Source organism: Pelobates fuscus, chromosome 9, assembly GCF_036172605.1.
Source record: "Pelobates fuscus isolate aPelFus1 chromosome 9, aPelFus1.pri, whole genome shotgun sequence".
Classification (NCBI taxonomy): Eukaryota; Metazoa; Chordata; class Amphibia; order Anura; family Pelobatidae; genus Pelobates; species Pelobates fuscus.
In genome coordinates this window covers 141,243,245-141,262,554 of record NC_086325.1, presented here as the reverse complement: position 1 = coordinate 141,262,554, position 19,310 = coordinate 141,243,245, and the positions used below count along the sequence as shown (strand labels likewise).

At 39.8% G+C, this 19,310-nt stretch overlaps 1 protein-coding gene across 1 annotated transcript in view; it reads left to right on the top strand.

The window, feature by feature from the left end:
* LOC134573109 (long-chain fatty acid transport protein 4-like) overlaps positions 1–10,163 on the top strand; it is a 33,531-nt gene extending 23,368 nt beyond the window's left edge. Inside the window, exons 10-13 of the mRNA XM_063432587.1 lie at positions 1,988–2,125; positions 3,186–3,350; positions 8,733–8,879; positions 9,412–10,163. Of these exons, the coding sequence (XP_063288657.1) occupies positions 1,988–2,125; positions 3,186–3,350; positions 8,733–8,879; positions 9,412–9,569 (608 nt within the window). The 3' untranslated portion in view covers positions 9,570–10,163. The remainder of the gene's footprint in view (positions 1–1,987; positions 2,126–3,185; positions 3,351–8,732; positions 8,880–9,411) is intronic.
* Positions 10,164–19,310: the final 9,147 nt, after the last annotated feature.

Here is a 19,310-nt window from a genome sequence, read left to right as displayed (position 1 = left end):
GAAATGCATAAAAAAGTCCTATTCACGTGCTCTGAAAGTCTGTGCTGGGGAAACAGAGGAGGGCTTGCAAAGGTTGTCTTCACATAACCTCAAAGAAAATATGCAGTAAAAATACATGCATGTTTTATTTGGGTATATTTACTATATCGTTCACTTAAAATACATGCATGTTTTATTTGGGGTATATTTACTATATCGTTCACTTAAAATACATGCATGTTTTATTTGGGGTATATTTACTATATCGTTCACTTAAAATACATGCATGTTTTATTTGGGGTATATTTACTATATCGTTCACTTAAAATACATGCATGTTTTATTTGGGGCATATTTACTATATCGTTCACTTAAAATACATGCATGTTTTATTTGGGTATATTTACTATATCGTTCACTTAAAATACATGCATGTTTTATTTGGGTATATTTACTATATCGTTCACTTAAAATACATGCATGTTTTATTTGGGTATATTTACTATATCGTTCACTTAAAATACATGCATGTTTTATTTGGGGTATATTTACTATATCGTTCACTTAAAATACATGCATGTTTTATTTGGGGTATATTTACTATATCGTTCACTTAAAATACATGCATGTTTTATTTGGGTATATTTACTATATCGTTCACTTAAAATACATGCATGTTTTATTTGGGTATATTTACTATATCGTTCACTTAAAATACATGCATGTTTTATTTGGGGCATATTTACTATATCGTTCACTTAAAATACATGCATGTTTTATTTGGGTATATTTACTATATCGTTCACTTAAAATACATGCATGTTTTATTTGGGTATATTTACTATATCGTTCACTTAAAATACATGCATGTTTTATTTGGGGTATATTTACTATATCGTTCACTTAAAATACATGCATGTTTTATTTGGGGCATATTTACTATATCGTTCACTTAAAATACATGCATGTTTTATTTGGGGCATATTTACTATATCGTTCACTTAAAATACATGCATGTTTTATTTGGGGTATATTTACTATATCGTTCACTTAAAATACATGCATGTTTTATTTGGGTATATTTACTATATCGTTCACTTAAAATACATGCATGTTTTATTTGGGGTATATTTACTATATCGTTCACTTAAAATACATGCATGTTTTATTTGGGTATATTTACTATATCGTTCACTTAAAATACATGCATGTTTTATTTGGGTATATTTACTATATCGTTCACTTAAAATACATGCATGTTTTATTTGGGTATATTTACTATATCGTTCACTTAAAATACATGCATGTTTTATTTGGGTATATTTACTATATCGTTCACTTAAAATACATGCATGTTTTATTTGGGTATATTTACTATATCGTTCACTTAAAATACATGCATGTTTTATTTGGGTATATTTACTATATCGTTCACTTAAAATAAACAGCGGAGTGTTCCTTTTAAGGTATATTCTATGAAATTTGAAATTGACTTTAAATTCCTGATAATTTGAGTGAATAATTGCGATAATGTTCATAATGGTATAGGACATGTTTGTAATAGCAGAATGTCAATCCAGTGTATTGGTTCCCTCTTTGCATCAGCAAGTGTAATCTATATAATGTGCTTTTATCGTCAGTTCTAAACTTCTAATATAGGGGCTCCTTAGGCAAGTATTTCAAGATAAGGGGAGAGAAATGCTTAACACAAATACAGAATCCTGTCTCTTGTTTTTGAGGTTTTTTTTGCTTTCAATTTTTTTTATTTTTAAATATATTTTTCTGAGAATCAACCTATACAAACAAAAGCAATGACGTGCAACTTCTCAACGGCAAAAAGACCGATTTTCAAGATCTGTGCATCACAGCCTTCTGTGGCATTTATATTTCCGTTATTTAAACTGATCTTTATCTGCTTTACAGTCTTGCCTTAAGTAAAAAAATAAAAAAACATTTAAAAAAAAAATACGTATTGTTTAAATAAAACTTGTATGTGTTTGACCACTAGGGGAGCCAGGGCAGCTGGTTGGACGCATCATACAGTCAGATCCGCTGCGCAGGTTTGATGGTTACGTCAACGAGAACGCAACCAATAAGAAGATCGCAAATAATGTCTTCAAACGTGGGGACATGGCTTATCTCACAGGTGAGTCTGCAGTAGAGTGACTGAAGAGTAACTTTAGCTGGATGGCTTATACACAGCTGACCAGGGCCGCCATCAGGGGGTGACAACCATAACGGGCCGGCGGCGGAACTGCACGCTGATGGGGCCCATCGGGTGGCCCATGCACTTAGGGCCACCCGATGGGCCCCATATCTTCAGGGGCCCGGTCAGCGCTGTGGACGAGGTATAGCGCGACCGGGCCCCTTTAAAAAAAAAATAATAAATGCCGCCGCAGCGCAAGTGCTGCTGGGAGGAAGTGACCACTTCCTCCCAGCTCACTCCGCGCGGGAGGAGCACCTGCCCGACATTGAAGAGGGAGAGCCAGCCGGCTACCAGTCCCATCAGCCCCAGCCAGCCACCCTCCTGCAAAGACAAGGTAAGAAACAGGAGGGTGGCTGGGAAATGAGCTGTGTGTGAATGTCTGTGTGTCTGTCTATGTGTGCGTCTGCCTGTCTGTGTGTGTGTGTATGTCAGTGTATGTATGTCTGCATGTCATTATGAATGTGTGTGTCAGTATGCATGTCTGTCTGTATGTCCTTATGCATGTGTGTCTGTATGTTAGTATGTGTCTGTCACTATGTACGCCTGTGTCTGTATGTGTGTATGTCTCAGTATGTGTGTGTGTGTGTATGTGTATCTGTGTCCTTTTGTATCAGTGAATGTGTTTGTGTCTGTGCGTGTATTCCTGTGGGCGGGATTTGGAGGCAGTCTCTGCGGGTGGTTTTGGAGGCGGGCCCCCAGGGGCCCAGATCCTGAGCTCAGTTAGGGGCCCCAAAATTTCTGGTGGCGGCCCTGCAGCTGACAAACAGGTTGTTCATTAAAAAATGTAATGAATTAAAATCTGAATGGCAAATGTAACACTTAAATAGCATGCTGTGACTATAGACCATGTGGTGACTATAGATCCTTATTGGTCTAAATTTTGCAATTCTGAAGTTAGGGAATAAACCCCAGTGCATAGCCTAAGAGGGTACTCGGAAAGCTGATAGCCTGAGAAAAGTCTCTGTTCTTATCTTCAACTTTTTTATCCTAATCCCCACAGGAGATGTCCTGGTGATGGATGAGTTGGGTTACATGTACTTCCGGGATCGTACTGGGGACACATTCCGGTGGAAAGGAGAAAATGTCTCCACTACTGAAGTGGAAGGAACATTAAGTCGGCTTCTCGGACAAGCAGATGTGGTAGTCTATGGAGTGGAGGTGCCAGGTAATATAGAAGTGTTTTTATGAGACCTAGTGAATCAGCCCTGGTTCACGAAATCTATATTGTTTTGAATTTCTTTTGTTTAATGATTGTTATTGTTTATAATGTGGCAACACATTCAGCAGAGCTGCAAAATAGGCGGACTGACAAACAAGAAGTTGTAACAAGCCAAGTTAAACGTACGGTGAACAATGACCTCACATTCTTTTGTATAGCTACTAGCAAAGACCATGAAATGCTTTGCTTAGTGCTACTTTCAATGTGCAAGGTAATCACCAGGTGGCAGTATTTCCCATCTTATAAAAAACAATAGAAAAAAAAAGTACTTTAGTTTAGTGAAGTGCTTTATGCGTGAAGAGTTCATCTTCATTTTTTCCCATTTTCTGGCATTGCAAAATGTAAGCCGTGGTGTTTCTCAGACAGCTGCAATCCATTCTCCAAAATCAATCCAAACCCCTAAAGCAGTCTGGTTTGCTTAAGTACTTTATGCGTGAAGAATGTGTCCTCTTAATTTTTTTTAAATTCTTTATTGTTGAAGTGCCGAGGTACACATAAGTATTGGCAATGACATTTGATGTAATAACAAACTAGGAGAAAACCGGTTTAAAACTTATGCAGGAAATGTCATGAGAAGCTGCACATTTTTTGTGGGGCAGGAAGTAAAACAAGATGTATAGACAGGCTAGTTAAAGTAGTATAAAAGATAATACAAGTTATGCCAGACAATGGGTAAGAAAATAAATCCACTGGGTCCCTACTTAATAAACTCCCATGCACATAGGGATGGTACTAGGTGACTGCTGCATGCAACAGTGAGCAATGAAATGCCTATTATTAAAATGTCAAGATTACTGTCCTTTTACATTAATACAAAAAAATAGTGAAGCATACATGTCTAATCCGTGGGTAGCTGTAGGGAAAATCCTGAAGAGCTCTGAGATACTTGCTGAACTAGACTCTGTGAGGATCGGCTAATTCTGACTTTGATAGGCAAATGAGCATCTTGTAACCCACAGTGGAAACTAAAACCGTAAACTCTCGGTCAATTAGGCTGGGCTATTAGAAATACACAGTGGACACATATACTAGTGAAAAGGCTAACTGCCTGCGCTACCCCATAGTGAGATAGCAAAGATAATCAGCGAGGTGTTAATAGACATGTGAGTATCTGTTAGTGGAAAACACCACTGTACGTTGGGGCACACTAAGGTTGCAAGGTTGGTCAGCACCATAATAAAGCTGTCAAGTTACAGACAGTCAGTAAATGCCCAAAAAAGATAAATCCCAGCTACACATTACTGTACTGCTTACAGTGTTATTAATAACCTTACCACTAGAGAAAAAGAAAATAAACCATAGCTCACCCAAATAACTCGGGGTACACAAGGAAGTGTAGACAGGCCTGCTGAAGGGGCTTTAAGGAGATGTCATAGGCAAATTAGATTTGTGTCCCAGATAGCAGGTCCCAGTTCAACTGATGCCCAGGTTTGGAAAGGGAGAGTGGTCACAATACTTTGCGGCTGGTTCTTCTCCCCAGCCCTGATCCCGGAACCACGGGCTTGGGTGCTTTTAGTGTCCATGTTCTTCCCTTTTGGGACTTGGCTGGAGATCCTGGTGGTCTGTCGCTGCCGGTGTCAACAGGGCTTCTGCTTGTGTGGTTGTAGTAACGGTGTGATGCCCTGAGTGGCTTTCAGCCTGGGCCGGCCAGTGTCAAGAGGCACAGGTGCATATGGGCTAGCTTCACCCAAAGGAGGCCCAGATGCCCCTGTCTCGCTATTATGTTCTCCCTCCTGGTGTTGAGGCACTGTTGCTTTCAGTCGGGCTTCCACTCTTGCTTAAAAGTGGTCAAAGGGGGGCGGAGCCGGCGCCCAAACGAGCTAGACGCGTCTCGGAGCTGCTCCGCTACTCAGCCCGAGAAAAAGTCAGCAAACCCCGAGTATACCCCGCAACTAGACCTCCACTGGAAGCAGTCTGGTTCCCGACGACATGGGGAAAAAAAGCAAGAAGCTGCGTCCAGACCCGGGCTCGGGTACTCAGGATATCGGCACTTACATGCTGACTGCAGCGAGGCCGACACACACCAAGATGGCGCCCGCAGCGGCCCACACGCATCTGTCCTCGGACGAGGACAGCAACACGGCTGATGACCTCTCCCCTCCGCCGAGGAGACGAACGGAGCCGAGGGCGACCACAGCGCTGGGGGACTCTGCTCCGGCCACGAGGGCAGAGATCCAAGCCATGTTCAAGGCGGTCTTGGCGCCGATACGGGAGGAGGTATCCACGCTCAGCACCCGCATGCACAAGATGGAGGAAGGTATGGCAGGCCACGCGCTCGCTCAGACAGCCACAGATGCTGCCATAGAAGCACTGCAGAAACAAAGCGCTGCTCAGCAAGCCCAACTGGCTAACCTAGAGGACAAGGCCAGGGCACGCAACCTACGTATAAAAGGCATCCCAGAGACTGTAACTGACACAGAACTCCCCCACTACTGCAGGAGACTCCTTGCCACCCTCCTAATGCCCAAGCACTCTAAACAGATAATAGTGGACTCCTGCTACAGACTTAATAAACCTGCTGCTGCACCCCAGGAGACGCCTAAGGAAGTTCTGCTTAAACTGGTACGTGACGCTGACCGTGGCATTATTATGGGGGCTGTACGAGGTACACCCACGGTGCCCTTTGAGGGCGACCAGCTGGCATTTTATCGGGACTTCTCCAGATATACCCTGTCCTGGAGGCGCTCTCTCAAGCCCATAACCCAAGTGCTTCAGGAGAAATCCATTACCTACAAGTGGGGTCCCCGCAGACTACTTGCTCATAAGGCAGGGAAAACACACGCTATCTCACACCCGGCCGAAGCCTCTACTTTCCTGCATGCCCTCGGCCTACCGACAGCACAGCCACAGGTCACAGCCCACCCAGCCTGGAATGTGGCGGACATTACTCCATTCGTGCCAAGAGGGGGAGCACCCACGACAGCAGCACAGCCACCCTGAACCTAGGGACTGAGTTTTGCCTTTCACAAAACCCTATACCTGTTACCTTTTTCCTTCTCTAACTTAACAGGGAAAGGAAGTGGACTATGTTTATGTTACTATTTGTATACGTTCTATATTTTATATCTGTTATTTTATGTTGCCGGCTCCGAAAGCCTTAGACCTAGCTCAACCCCATAGCACCCCCCAAGCGACACCATGCGACATGCTAGCTTAAAAATAGCAGCCCTCCGGGTGCCCAGAGCATAACTCCCACCCTCAGATATAGCAAAACAAAATGGGAACCCACACCCGGACCCAAGGGCTCCCCTACCCAATAAAACCATAACGTGCCTCCATCTGGCCTTGGAATCAAGGCGTACGGTACACTAGCCACAAGGCACATACGGCCCAAGTTTATCGCCCCACCCTGCTGCAAGCTTTAGGAACGCCGCTAGGGCCGCCTGGGTGAACCCGCATATACCAAAAATAAAACTGAGTAGACTACGCTAAGTGGCGAAAGAATTTTTTGTACTGTAAAACTGTTTTACCTGCTGATCACAAAATATGTTGTATTGTTTGCCGATACTCGCAAAAATAAAGAATTAAAAAAAAAAAAAAAAAAAGTGGTCAAAGTGCATGTCCAATCTCTGCATCACTCGGTCTGCCGCAGTGTGTTGGGCCTGTACAGGCTGTGTGTACCTCTGTGGTAGTATCTTGTGTATCGGCTTTTGACAGGGTACGTTAAGCCTGCCAGTGGGGACCAGGATAACCCCTGCGCCGCCGATATGCAGGGTCGAAGTTTAGCTGTCACTGGTCACAGAAATGCTCCAACTGGTGACCAGAGTGACCCAGATAGGACTAAATATAGTCAGGATTCGTTAGCAGCTCAGAGGTAGCAGTAATTTTACGATTAGGGCAATTTCAGCTAGGAGCCCTTGTTACATGCGACTGTTTTAAATGGCGTTCAAGCCCCCCTCCCGCCCCCCATAATTTTATTTTACAAAGTGCAGATTTCAATAGAAAGTCACACTCTTCATAAATTAACCTTGTTACGCCCCCCGACTGTCAATCAGACTACTTGTCCTGTTACTTCCTGGTTTGGCTAGCTCAGTGAAGCTAATTTCAAGAGGTGGGTAATTGCGTAGATCACCTGCTTTGCAAAAACTTCTCAGTGAGCTGCTTTGGGAAATCTGTGATTGGACAGTCACAGACAACAAATCTGCAGCTTTTTCAAGCGGTTTTCAAATATACCCCAATGAAAAAATGCATAATTAAATGCATGCATGTATGTTTTCATTGGGGTATATCTCCTAAACTGTGATTGTTTACTTTTCTGTATTTGCAGTGAGTGGCATTTTTCAGACGACTGCACTCTTCATTTGCAAGATTCCCGGGATTCAGATCAGTGTCTCAAGCAGTTTTGATGCTCACTGAACTCTCTCTCTATCATGCATTGTAGTCCACTTCAATGGTTATAAAGGATCTTGGGTGTCCCATCTGTCATAGTACCTTAGAGAGATCACTGCTAGTGGGACGTACTATTTTTTTGCCTTTATCCATTGCTGCCATGTCTCTGCTCTTTGTGTTTCAAAGCCACCATAATCTTGGCACTATGCCTCTGGGCTGAGCAAGCATCAAGGCATCACAATTCATTTTATGGGGGGGGGACTGGGAGCCCTGGTAGGTGGCTTTCTGTTTCTATTATCTTGAGAAAAGTGCATATTTGTTGTGAGGTTTGCAAAGGACCTCTGTTATCTGTTATAAAAAAATTATTATTATTATTATTTTTTTGCTTTTTTTAAAGTGCGCTACTTCTGTTAGCTAAGAACTTTTCACTGGTTTCCAAGTCCCAAGGGTAGACTACTGTTGGCAATCTATATGTTGAGGACTACATCTCCCATAATGCTCGTGCAGGCCTAGTGCTGCCAAAGCATCAGGGGAGTTGTAGTCCTCAACATCCTGAATGTTACCTACCCTGTACTCAAGAAATAGATGTTGTAAGTAATCTTAATAGTAGTAGATGTGTATTAAAATGGAAACTGTATATCTAAAATCCTGCCACTGGTGCCCATACTACTGAGCGGTCTCACAGCTGTTAAGATATGATTGTTTGCTTTGTCCTGAATAATCTTGTATGTACTGACCAGTTAGAAAAAAAACTCCTGTCTGTGAATCTTCGAAATTCAGCCATGCTGGTCTGAAATTCCCTTTCCAATTCTCCATATTTACTGATTTAATAAATAAACCCACATATACGTTAGATCGGTTAGGGTTTAGGGTGACCCCAGAGTATTTGGAGAAGTGAAATAGAAAGTGTGGGTGCAATGGTAGTTATGGCTAGAAAGTCAGTGTTATGTGGATCTTAATTGTAAAATGCTCAATTTCCTCTTCTATTCTTTCACCCAGGAACGGAGGGCAGGGCTGGAATGGCTTCCGTTGCTGACCCCAACCATCAGTGTGACCTTGACAAATTTGCTAAAGACCTCAAACAGGCATTGCCAGGGTATGCACACCCAGTCTTCCTGAGGCTATTGCCAGAAGTAAACAAAACTGGTGAGTACTGGATAAAATACTGTAAAATAAAATAAGATATATGTGAGCTCCAGATTCAATGGGCCTTTTCTTATTGAGGCTCCTAGCTCATCACCCCAGGTTTGTTCGCCTCTCCCCAGTAGATTAACACTGAGCATCCAGCCCTTGAAATACTTTGAACAGCATTCTCTGCAAAGACTGCCACGAGGGGGGCTGACCAGACCTTCCTGGATATCTCAGCTCCCCTTATTCGATAACCGTACCCCCTCTTGGCTCACATAACACCATGTCCACTGTTGGAAGGAATGAGTACTATTTATTGTGATCCAATGTCCAGTTATGCCAGATATTCATTAACCTTTTCATTTATAATCAAAACTTAACGTGTGGGTATTAATTAAACATAAAATAAATGGAATCATTGCTATTTAACACATTTTATAGTTTTATGAAAACGAAAAGGTTACATTGTATATTTGCTGTTTTCGTATTTTGTAAAACCTACGCCTGAGGCTCTAACACGTGTCAAAATGGTTTCCGTTCTGTTTACAAGGGACATACAAATTCCAGAAAACTGATATGCGGAAGGAAGGTTTCAATCCACAGCTGGTGAAAGATCCGTTGTACGTTTTGGACTCTCAGCAAGGAAAGTACATCCCATTGGATGAAGAGGTGTATAATAAGATCCAATCAGGGAAGTTTAAGCTGTAACCTTTCTCTCCATTGGTGGACTGCTGGTCACATGATGTCAGTTTAAAGGTTAAATGCCGTAAACATGGTGGGAATCACTGAACAATCCTGGAGCATATATCATTCAAGAATATTCACATACCAAAGTATTACAGTTCTGCTCTATATCGGGAAGAAAAGACTTGGGGTCCGGAACCTGCTGTTTAAAGGGAGATTTCTATTTTAATTTTTTCTTCTAATTTATTTTTAGTTCACCTGGTTAAAAAAACAAAACAGAAAATGGAACTACGAACTTACGATAAGCTGCACACATTTTTTTAATTTTTTTCTGTTAAGTGACTAAAAACACTCCATCGTTCTCATTTACCTCCACATTCCTGTGAAAACAAACACTAGATGATAGATCAAAAAAAATGCATGATTTTTATTAATTTAAGAACAACGTGATCTGATCATAACGATCCAGAACATGTATTATGCAGACCCCGTTTTAAATCTGCCTACACAATGGAACAAAAAAAAATAATGAAGGGAATTACAACTAATATTCATTAATAAATCATTTTAATTATTGCCAGAAAGTTAACTTACAACTGTGAGTATGTACATAGTATGTGGGGAAAAAAGATTATGTATTCACATCTAATGTCACGATGTATCCACTGCACTATATTCTGGGGTACTGTGTTTTCCCCATATATTTCATGTAATCTAAAATTCCTTGAATGGAAAATACATAGGCATACCAGGGTGTTCAATTTTAAATTTTGGGTTGTTGAAGAATCTCTTCTTTCTAAAGGGGGCAAGTCTTACACAACAGTTGGTGGGCAGAATGTACAGAGCTAGCCTAAAAAGTGGCTAGTTTTACCCATGTGTGGCCCGAGTGGGGATAACATTACTCCCATCCCACGTAAACCCACTCGAAGGGCACCCCGTGGTAGATTTACCCACTTTTATTTTATATACATTCAACAGTATACATTAACAAATGCCTCTGCTGTGTATTTTGATCAATGCCAGTGATGAATGATCTCTCTGCTACAGTTTCTGTAGAAGTACTTATGGTGCATGTATGCATGCTTAGGAACGTCTCATTCAAATGGATAAGGAAAAGCTTGCACATGTGCAGTGGCTGTTCACAACTTTTCATTACTTAGAGGGACACTGTAGGCACTGCAACTGCTTCATCTTATTGAAGTGGTTATAGTATTGGGAGTTCCCTGGCCACTGTCCATCCATTCAATGTTAAATTGTTTTAATGCTAAATGAGAGTGCCCAGGAGCCCATCCCTCTATGCTCCTTATAACAGGGCATTAGACTGAGCAACAGTGGGCAGTGTGAGTATCAGATGACCGCTTTGAACCTATCACAGCTATCATTGTTGGTATTAATTGGTATGGCCAAAAGAAAGTGTAGCAATGGTAGAAATGGGCTACCAGGAAGTTGGGACCCTCATTCAGTATTAAACTGCTTGAAAATGGTTTAACTCTGGATGGAGGACAGCACAAGGAGACTCCAGGTACTTCAAACAATTTGTTGAGATTATAATAGTGGTTATAGGGCCTACAATGTCCCTTTAAAATTATATACCTATGTTTGTCTTCTCTTCCTCTTGGGAAGTGGAAGTGGGAGCTATAGTGCCAGAGGTGGTGTTTGTTGGGGGATGGGGGGTTATTTTTTTGTCCCTTTAAAAAACAACGTGTTTGGCATCACACAAACAAAATAATCTGCATGATGCTCTAGTAGACATTTTGCGAGGCAGTTAAATACCAAGGCCTGCAAAGTCGAACAACGTGTGAAATTTTAGTTCAATGTACCCGAACTGAAAACATTCGAAGAATATTGTCCATTCCCCTGTTTTGGTGTAAAATGTTAAATATACGTTGAGTTCCCGCTTTAGTAAATTGCATTGGGTACATGTATGTGCACACGTACTCATATTGAAATGCATTTCTAATCGTTCCCCATTCAGGAGAGTAATCACTCTTATGTGTCAAATTGAGCACTTCTTACCGAAACCTAACATTTCAATTGGTTTGAGGGTTTGTTTGTTTTTTTGTTTGTTTTTTTTAGTGGATTTTTTATGTTGAATTATGTGTAATGGTTAAATATCTTGGATTGATGTTAAAGGGAAAGACTCAAGTGATGATTTTAAAACCTCCTAAAGGAGAACTGTCCTCTCAACACTACCTTTCATCACCTTTTGATCAGTGTTTGAAAACATCTATATAGTCTCTATGGCAGGGGTGCCCAAAAGGTAGATCCCCAGATGTTTTAGAACTACAACTTCCATGATGCTTTGCCATTCTGAAGGCATGGAAATCATCATCGGAGTTGTAGTTCTACAACATCTGGGTAGATCCACCTTTCCTGCTTCACTCCCTGCACAATGCATGGACATCATCAGACCCACTAACTGTCACATCCAACCACTGTGTCCGACCCAAGATGTATATACATGTGGCTGAATGATCCTGTAACATTCTAAAGGCAGGGGTGAGCTTTTCCTATTTTATTTTATTTTACATATACTTAATTTAACACAGAATCTATTTGCGTTCAAATCTTGATGAAAAAATCATTATATTAAATAATAGTGTTGATGTGTCAGTTCTTCTTTAAGTGGATGACCAGAATTTGGTATTTCTTGTGTATTGTACAGATTTTTCGCTACAGTAAAATACTCTCTCCTTTCTCTCTGTCAATCAGTCTGTGACTTAATATTCAGTTAATAATAGTGAAGGCTACATAGTTATTCTATGTGTAAGTTGGCAGGGATACAAAGTGAATCTCACATTTAAGGCCAGAGTAGCTGACCTAAAAACGTAGATAATATGGAGAAATTTTCATGTTTGGCTGTTTTGGCCTGATCATTTAAATCACTTTGAATTCCTCACAATCCAAACTGTGTGGAGGAATGGCTCATCCTGGCTTATGTTTATGAACTATTATTTTGAACGGTGCTTAGTCGTCCTTATCAGTGTCATGGGAAGCGCAGGTCACAGATCTCTTCAGTGCCACAGTTGGTAGTCATTGGCTAGCTGGCTTGTTGAATTTAACAGTGGCGAATTGACTGCTTCATTGTACATTTGTATTTTTTATTTTTTTTTTCGAAAGAGCTGTTGGGGAAAAATTCTGTAATTTTGGCCGGAATTCTCAATTCTATCTCCAGTGAGTTTCTCGTAACATAATAACTTTTTCAGTTCTGTTATAAACGGGTAAGTTGAGTGTCTGTTCTCGGGGGGTTATTTTTGTAAAATTTTATTTTCTAATACTTACAAAGGGACTCTGTCATACGCAAATTGTGAGTATGACCGCTTTATATAGGTGGATGCATAATCTGTACATTCTGTTGGTGACACTGTCGGTATGTTAAGGAGAGCAGTGATTGAAAGGACTGATTTAGTATTGGTATAAACTAATATAAATGTTAATATATTTAATTTCCAGTGCCGTGTGAACAGCCACGTTCTTTACTTACTGTAAAATATACTCCGGATCCTGGGTTCTCCAGCGGAACATTTATCCCATATCCATAACTAATTCTTCTTTAACAAAGCTAAACTATTTAATGCTTGTATCTTAAATAGAACCAGAATTTCAAATGACTGTGTCGCTGGCAATGTATAACCTCTCCATGACTATTTCTGTACAGGTACCTGTGGCTCCAAGCTGATCAGACTTTTGGACCATGTAGAATTCATTCACGTGTGTCCCAACCAACCAGCATTTTTTGTGGGTTCAATCAGGCTGTAGGGATCTGTCAGTGGCTAAGTGGTTCTTTGCACAAGTAACAGGGTTTATTCGCTAATGGGAAAATTGTCAGAAATTCAAAGTAAATTTCAAATTTAAGGGAGAAATTTTCCAATTTGACTGTCTTGGCCTTAAATTTGAAACTCGTTTTAAATTCCTGATAATTTTTTTTTTTTTTTTTTTTTTAGTGACTAATGCTGTAAGACAGGGATAGGCAACCTTCGCCTCTCCAGATGTTGTGGACTACATCCCCCCCATAATGCTGGCAAAGCATCATGGGAGGTGTAGTCCAAAACGTCTGGAGTGCCAAAGGTTGCCTATGCCTGCTGTAAGAGATCCCTAACTGTATTTGTAATTCACAGGAGTATTTGCTTTCCGAGGTCTTATCACCACAGCGAGTGACCGTGAAAGCCTAGATGCTAAATATGGAAGTAGACTCCATGTATGGGGGGGGGAAGTAAACTCAACTTTAAAAAGTACATGATATCTGATCATCATACAAAGGGCTATGCATTATTCTGTGTCTCTTTTAAAGGAACACTATAGCGTTAGGAATACTAACATGTATTTTTAACGCTATAGTGCCCTGGTGGCCATTAAGGTTGCCAGCCTCCCCAACTGCAGAGAGAAAGAAATAAGTTTTACTTGCCCTTTCTCCCTCACCGAACCAGCTGATTCCGCCTCATTTGCCGAACTCATTGAAATTGATGATTGGAAAATTAGACCATCTAATAGAATTAGCAGCGTTTTCTTCTGCCATTTCCTCGGAAATGCCTCTAGAGGCACATAAACCCTGCAATGTAAACATTACTGACCTGCAGAACGGCAATGTTTACAGCTGCAGGGTTTGGACATGGCATTGAGATAAAGTGGTCCGGGTGCCTATAATGTCTCTTTAATTCCACCCCAGCCATAGAGCAGGTGGAGTAATTATTGGATTTGTAAGGGTAATTCAGAGTTGTTTGTAAATATTATGTCTTTGATAATCTCTAATCGGTCATTGTTTGATAGTTATAAGACTGCATTGCTGCTTAAATTCAGCACGTTGAATAGTGTGTGTGAATTATAAGAAATTCAGACTCAGGGAGTAGAATGCAATTCACACGCCCTCTAGTGGTAGCTTTTGGTGCTGTGAAACAGCTTTTTTTGCTGGTATTCTGTAGCATATTTGTTGCAAGAGTTCCATCGTTTGTGTTCGCTTCATAAATGTACATAGATTTAATCACAGTAGCTGCATGTCTCCCGGAATATTACCAGAGCCGATCTTTATTTCTGAGAGTTAAGCATCTCTGGTAATTTTTCAGTTAAGCGTACCAGCCATATAGTTTATTAACCTTTACATTAGATTGTGTCCACTAGGTTTGCTGCTAGCATGGCCTGTCTATTCCACATGAATGTCCAACTCACCCATCTGTCCTATTGAACGTATTGTACATAACCTATTATATGCCCACCGTGGCTAGTTTTTTAAGGGCCGAATGTGCTTGAGAGATTAAAAATAACCAGTGTCGACCAATGGTTCCTTGAATGTGAGCAATCTAATGATTACATTTGATGAAAAAGACTCTTAAACCCCTCTGGGACCAAAGTCCTATAAGGACTCTAAAAAAAAAATAAAAAAACCTTTTGTTCCGAAGGGGTTTAGAGAATGATATACGCTTACGTTGCAGGATGTGAAATAAATATTTACCCAACTAAGGTGCGCTTTTAATTTATTTATTTTCACATTGTGTTCTTATAAAGGACACTCTAGCTCACTGACGTTTGTAGAAGCTATAGAACATTAATGGCCAATTCAGGTTGCCAATGTCATAGCGTTTTTATCATGGACAGCATACGAAAAGTACATATAGAATGCACGCGCTGCAGGAAGGAAATCGTTTAATTCGTAACAGATGGATTAGGATTTATGTGGTTGAGTGATTTTGCCCCGTAGCATATGAATGATGTATACCTCGTGGCAGCACATTTCAGCATTGAAGTGGATCTGTCCGTTTTCAGTATTTCATAAAGCTATATTCTTTGTAAAATACTGATCAAGACTGCGCTGGAATTTAATTCAAATTCCAAAGAAATTCCAACCAATCCAAAAATGTATTAAAGCCAGAGGTTGACAACACCGTCAACATTTGTCTAATCCCAGCAGCCACCACAAATGACGGCTGTGGGATTAAGGCTCAGTCTATGGAGAATAAACGTTAAAAGCAAAAACAAGGAGTATACTAACTAATTACAAATACAAAATCTATATGGTAGAAGGGGTCCTAGGTGAACCTCACTGATCACCCAAATAGTGAAACAAAAAACAACAAAGTGGAACCCACATCTAATGAGCATACAATATATGTATACAACCTGGGAATTGGACCAGAGTGAAATATTCTATATACAATGATGATAGAATCTAGAAAAACACAAATTGAGAATCATAGCATAACACTGTGATGTGTAATGAGTGAATACGTGGTAGTGATGTTAAACTCACAAACGAAGGTAGAAATCAGGCCTCTCACCCCCTTGGGGTATACATGGAGTATAAACCTTGGTAGCCGCTTCCGATGCACAATTGGGGAAGGTATGTATCTTAAGAAGTGGATAAGAGAAAACCATACATGGTGAAGTATGTAATAAAAATTATAAAAAGGATTTATTGGATACACTTACAAACAGAAGGCAATTCTGAGCATATCTCCACTCTTTGTGGAACTCCAGAGCAGCATGGAACAAACAGCACGATTCCAAAGAGGAGTAACACGACCAAGGGAGATCAAAATACAGTATAAAATAAAAATTAAGAACAACTTGAGTCCATATATCCAACACGTTTCGTCCAGATAAACTGTCAGGGACTTCTTCAGGGATATGTAAAGGATCGTATGAAGGAGAATCTTCTTATACCCGTTGCAATTCTTCATAATGCCGATCACCGGCGGCGTGCGTTTCAGTGTGGAACGCACCAACATATTTCCTGTGACGTACATCCGTTTGTTGAGCGCATGCGCGCTAGGAATCTAAGAATAAAACGCTCGAGACTCGAGCATGTATAGACACAAAAAGGTGGAGATCAAAACACCAGAGATCTAAAAAACCCATGAATATGTCGTAAGTTACCACAACGTAATTAGAACTATACAGGACCCCAAAATTGGAATACATGGATAAACAACATGTCTACTAAACAGACATACAATGAATCCAGCGTCAATTCAAATGTGTACATGGATGCGCAGGCAGGTTAACAGAACACCCAATATACGCATCCGTGTACAAAATGGTGACGAACTGGAACAAACTGGATAATAGAATTACAAAACAACCGTCTGAGTATGCATATATACCTCATAATACAAATAAAGCAGAAAATAATATAAATATTATATACATGCATGTATCAATGAATGGACAAGAAATGAGGAAGTATAAGAGGAAAAACAGTCTATACCAATGACCAGCAATCAAAATATCTATATAAGACCTTGAAGATCTATTTCAGCATTCAAGCCAAAATGTAGCGTCTTTAATGTATAAATCCAAAAAGCTTCTTGTCGGATTAATAGTTGGAGCTTATCTCCTCCTCTGCAACCCAGTGTGATATGTTCAATGCCAAAAGCCTGGAAATTTTCCCAACGAAAGAGGGGACATGAATTACAATGTTTAGGAACACTGTGATCCAAAATACCCCTCTTAATGTTGTTAAAATGCTCCAAAATTCTGATGTGGAGTTTTCTGGTGGTACGACCCACATACTGGGCTCCGCATCCACACTGGAGTATATAGATAACAAAAGTGGTAGAACATTGTATATGTTTTTTGATTACATATGTTTTTTTAGTCTGAGTACTGACAAAGCTAGTGATTTTTCTTTTTTGATGTTTACACGTGGAACAATGTCCACAGCAATAAAAACCTTTAAGGGGTTGAAGAAAAGAACCAGAAGTAGATGAAGGAAGTGCAGGAAGAAGACTAGGAGCCAATTTATTTTTTAAATTGGCCGCTCTTTTGTATATAATCATGGGCTTATCAGGAATAATCTCTTTGAGTACGCTGTCACGTTGTAAAATGTACCAATACTTATTTAGAATCTTTTTAATTTTATTGGCGTGTGGGTTGTATTGGGTAATAAATGCAAATTGAAATTTATTATTATTTTTAGTATGTTGTTTTTTATGATGATTTTTCAAGAATGTATTTCTATCTGTAGTCAATATATTTTGTATATCTGTGTTGATTTGGTCCTGATTATAGCCCTTTTCCAGATACCGTGCCTTTATTACTTGAGCTTGTTCTACAAATGTGGCATTATCTGAACAATTCCTCCTGAGTCGAACTAACTGGCTTCTTGGCACATTAGAAAGCCAGGGGGGGTAATGGGCACTCGACAAGTCTATGGCATTATTACAATCAGTTGGTTTAAAAAATGTCTTGGTTTGAAGCTGATTTTGATCTATATAGATAGTAAGATCTAAGAAATCCAAGGACACTAGACTAGTGTTAAGTGAATTTAAGATTATAATCATTTGAATTGACATGATTAAAGAAAAGATCTAGACTTTCCATGGAGCCCTCCCAAATAATGAGCACATCATCTATGTAGCGCCGCCATAGGACCAGATTGCCCCCCAGCTGAGGGCCTAGATGGATATGACGCTGTTCCCAATGGGAAACATATAATTCGAATTCTAATTATTCTTATTCGAATTCTAATTCGTATTCTAAATCTAATTCTAAGACACAAAGTCCCCCTCGTTCCCCCACCCATTCACACCTTCAGAATGGTAATCAAGATATTTTTTTAGACAGGGGGCGAGACCAAAAATCAGATCGAATATACACATTCCCTACTCAGAACAGGTTTCAAACACTCAGATCCCCAATAAAGAAAAGACCCCACTCAGAGGTAGAGGAGGATCAGACTACATCAATACATATCCCATACAGACAAATTAAATCAGGTTGAAGGCATTTTCAATCTTTCACAGGTTGAATTTTCATCAGATGAACTAACCCTCTTAAAGAGGGGACTGAAATTTGCCCCTACAACTAACATTAACAGTTTCAATTTATATTTAGACAACCAAAATTTTTTAAAAAAACTAACCGTAAAAAGATTTTTTCAGAATAAAAATAGCGGTAACTCACAACTTAACACAACAGTTCAGGAAGAACTAAACCAGACATCTAATGAGGATTCTAAGTCTATACCAGATATTATGCATACCCCTTTCAAATCCACTTCTCATTTCTATCCCTGGTCTGCCAAAAGCAAATATTTGGATATTTTTAATGAATTAGTTCAAGCAGACCTTGATAAACTAACTAATAATAAATACCATCTTAATTTGAATAAAAAGGAAAGAGATGCCTTGAGAAGGTTAACTGAAAATTCGAATATAATCATTAAGGAGGCCGATAAGGGAGGTGGTACAGTAATAATGGATCGATCATACTATATGGAATAGGCATATAACATTCTAAGCGACACTAATACGTATGAAATTTTATCACAGAATCCAACCCTGAGGTTCTTACAGTCTTTGAAACAACTATTAGACTTGGGTATTGAAAAATAAATTCTAACTAAGAAAGAACATGATTTCATTTATAATTCTAATTGCAAACTAGCTACCTTTTATTTTTTTTACCCAAGATTCATAAGAACCTACAAAGACCTCCCGGCCGCCCTATAGTCAGTGGCATCAATTCCCTCTCCTGTAACCTGTCGGAGTATGTTGACTTTTTTCTTCAACCATACGTTTCCCGTATTGATTCATATATCAGGGATACCAAACATATTTTACAGGATATTTCCTCAATCCATTGGAAATCTACATATGTTTTGGCCACTACAGACATCACAGCCCTATATTCAAACATTCCACACGATAAGGGCATTCAGGCCATTAAAGATGTACTCATTAAACATCAATGTCTTTCACCTATTCAAATCGAATTTTTAATACAGTGCATGGCCTTTGTATTGACTAAGAATTTTTTTTGGTTTAATGGTCA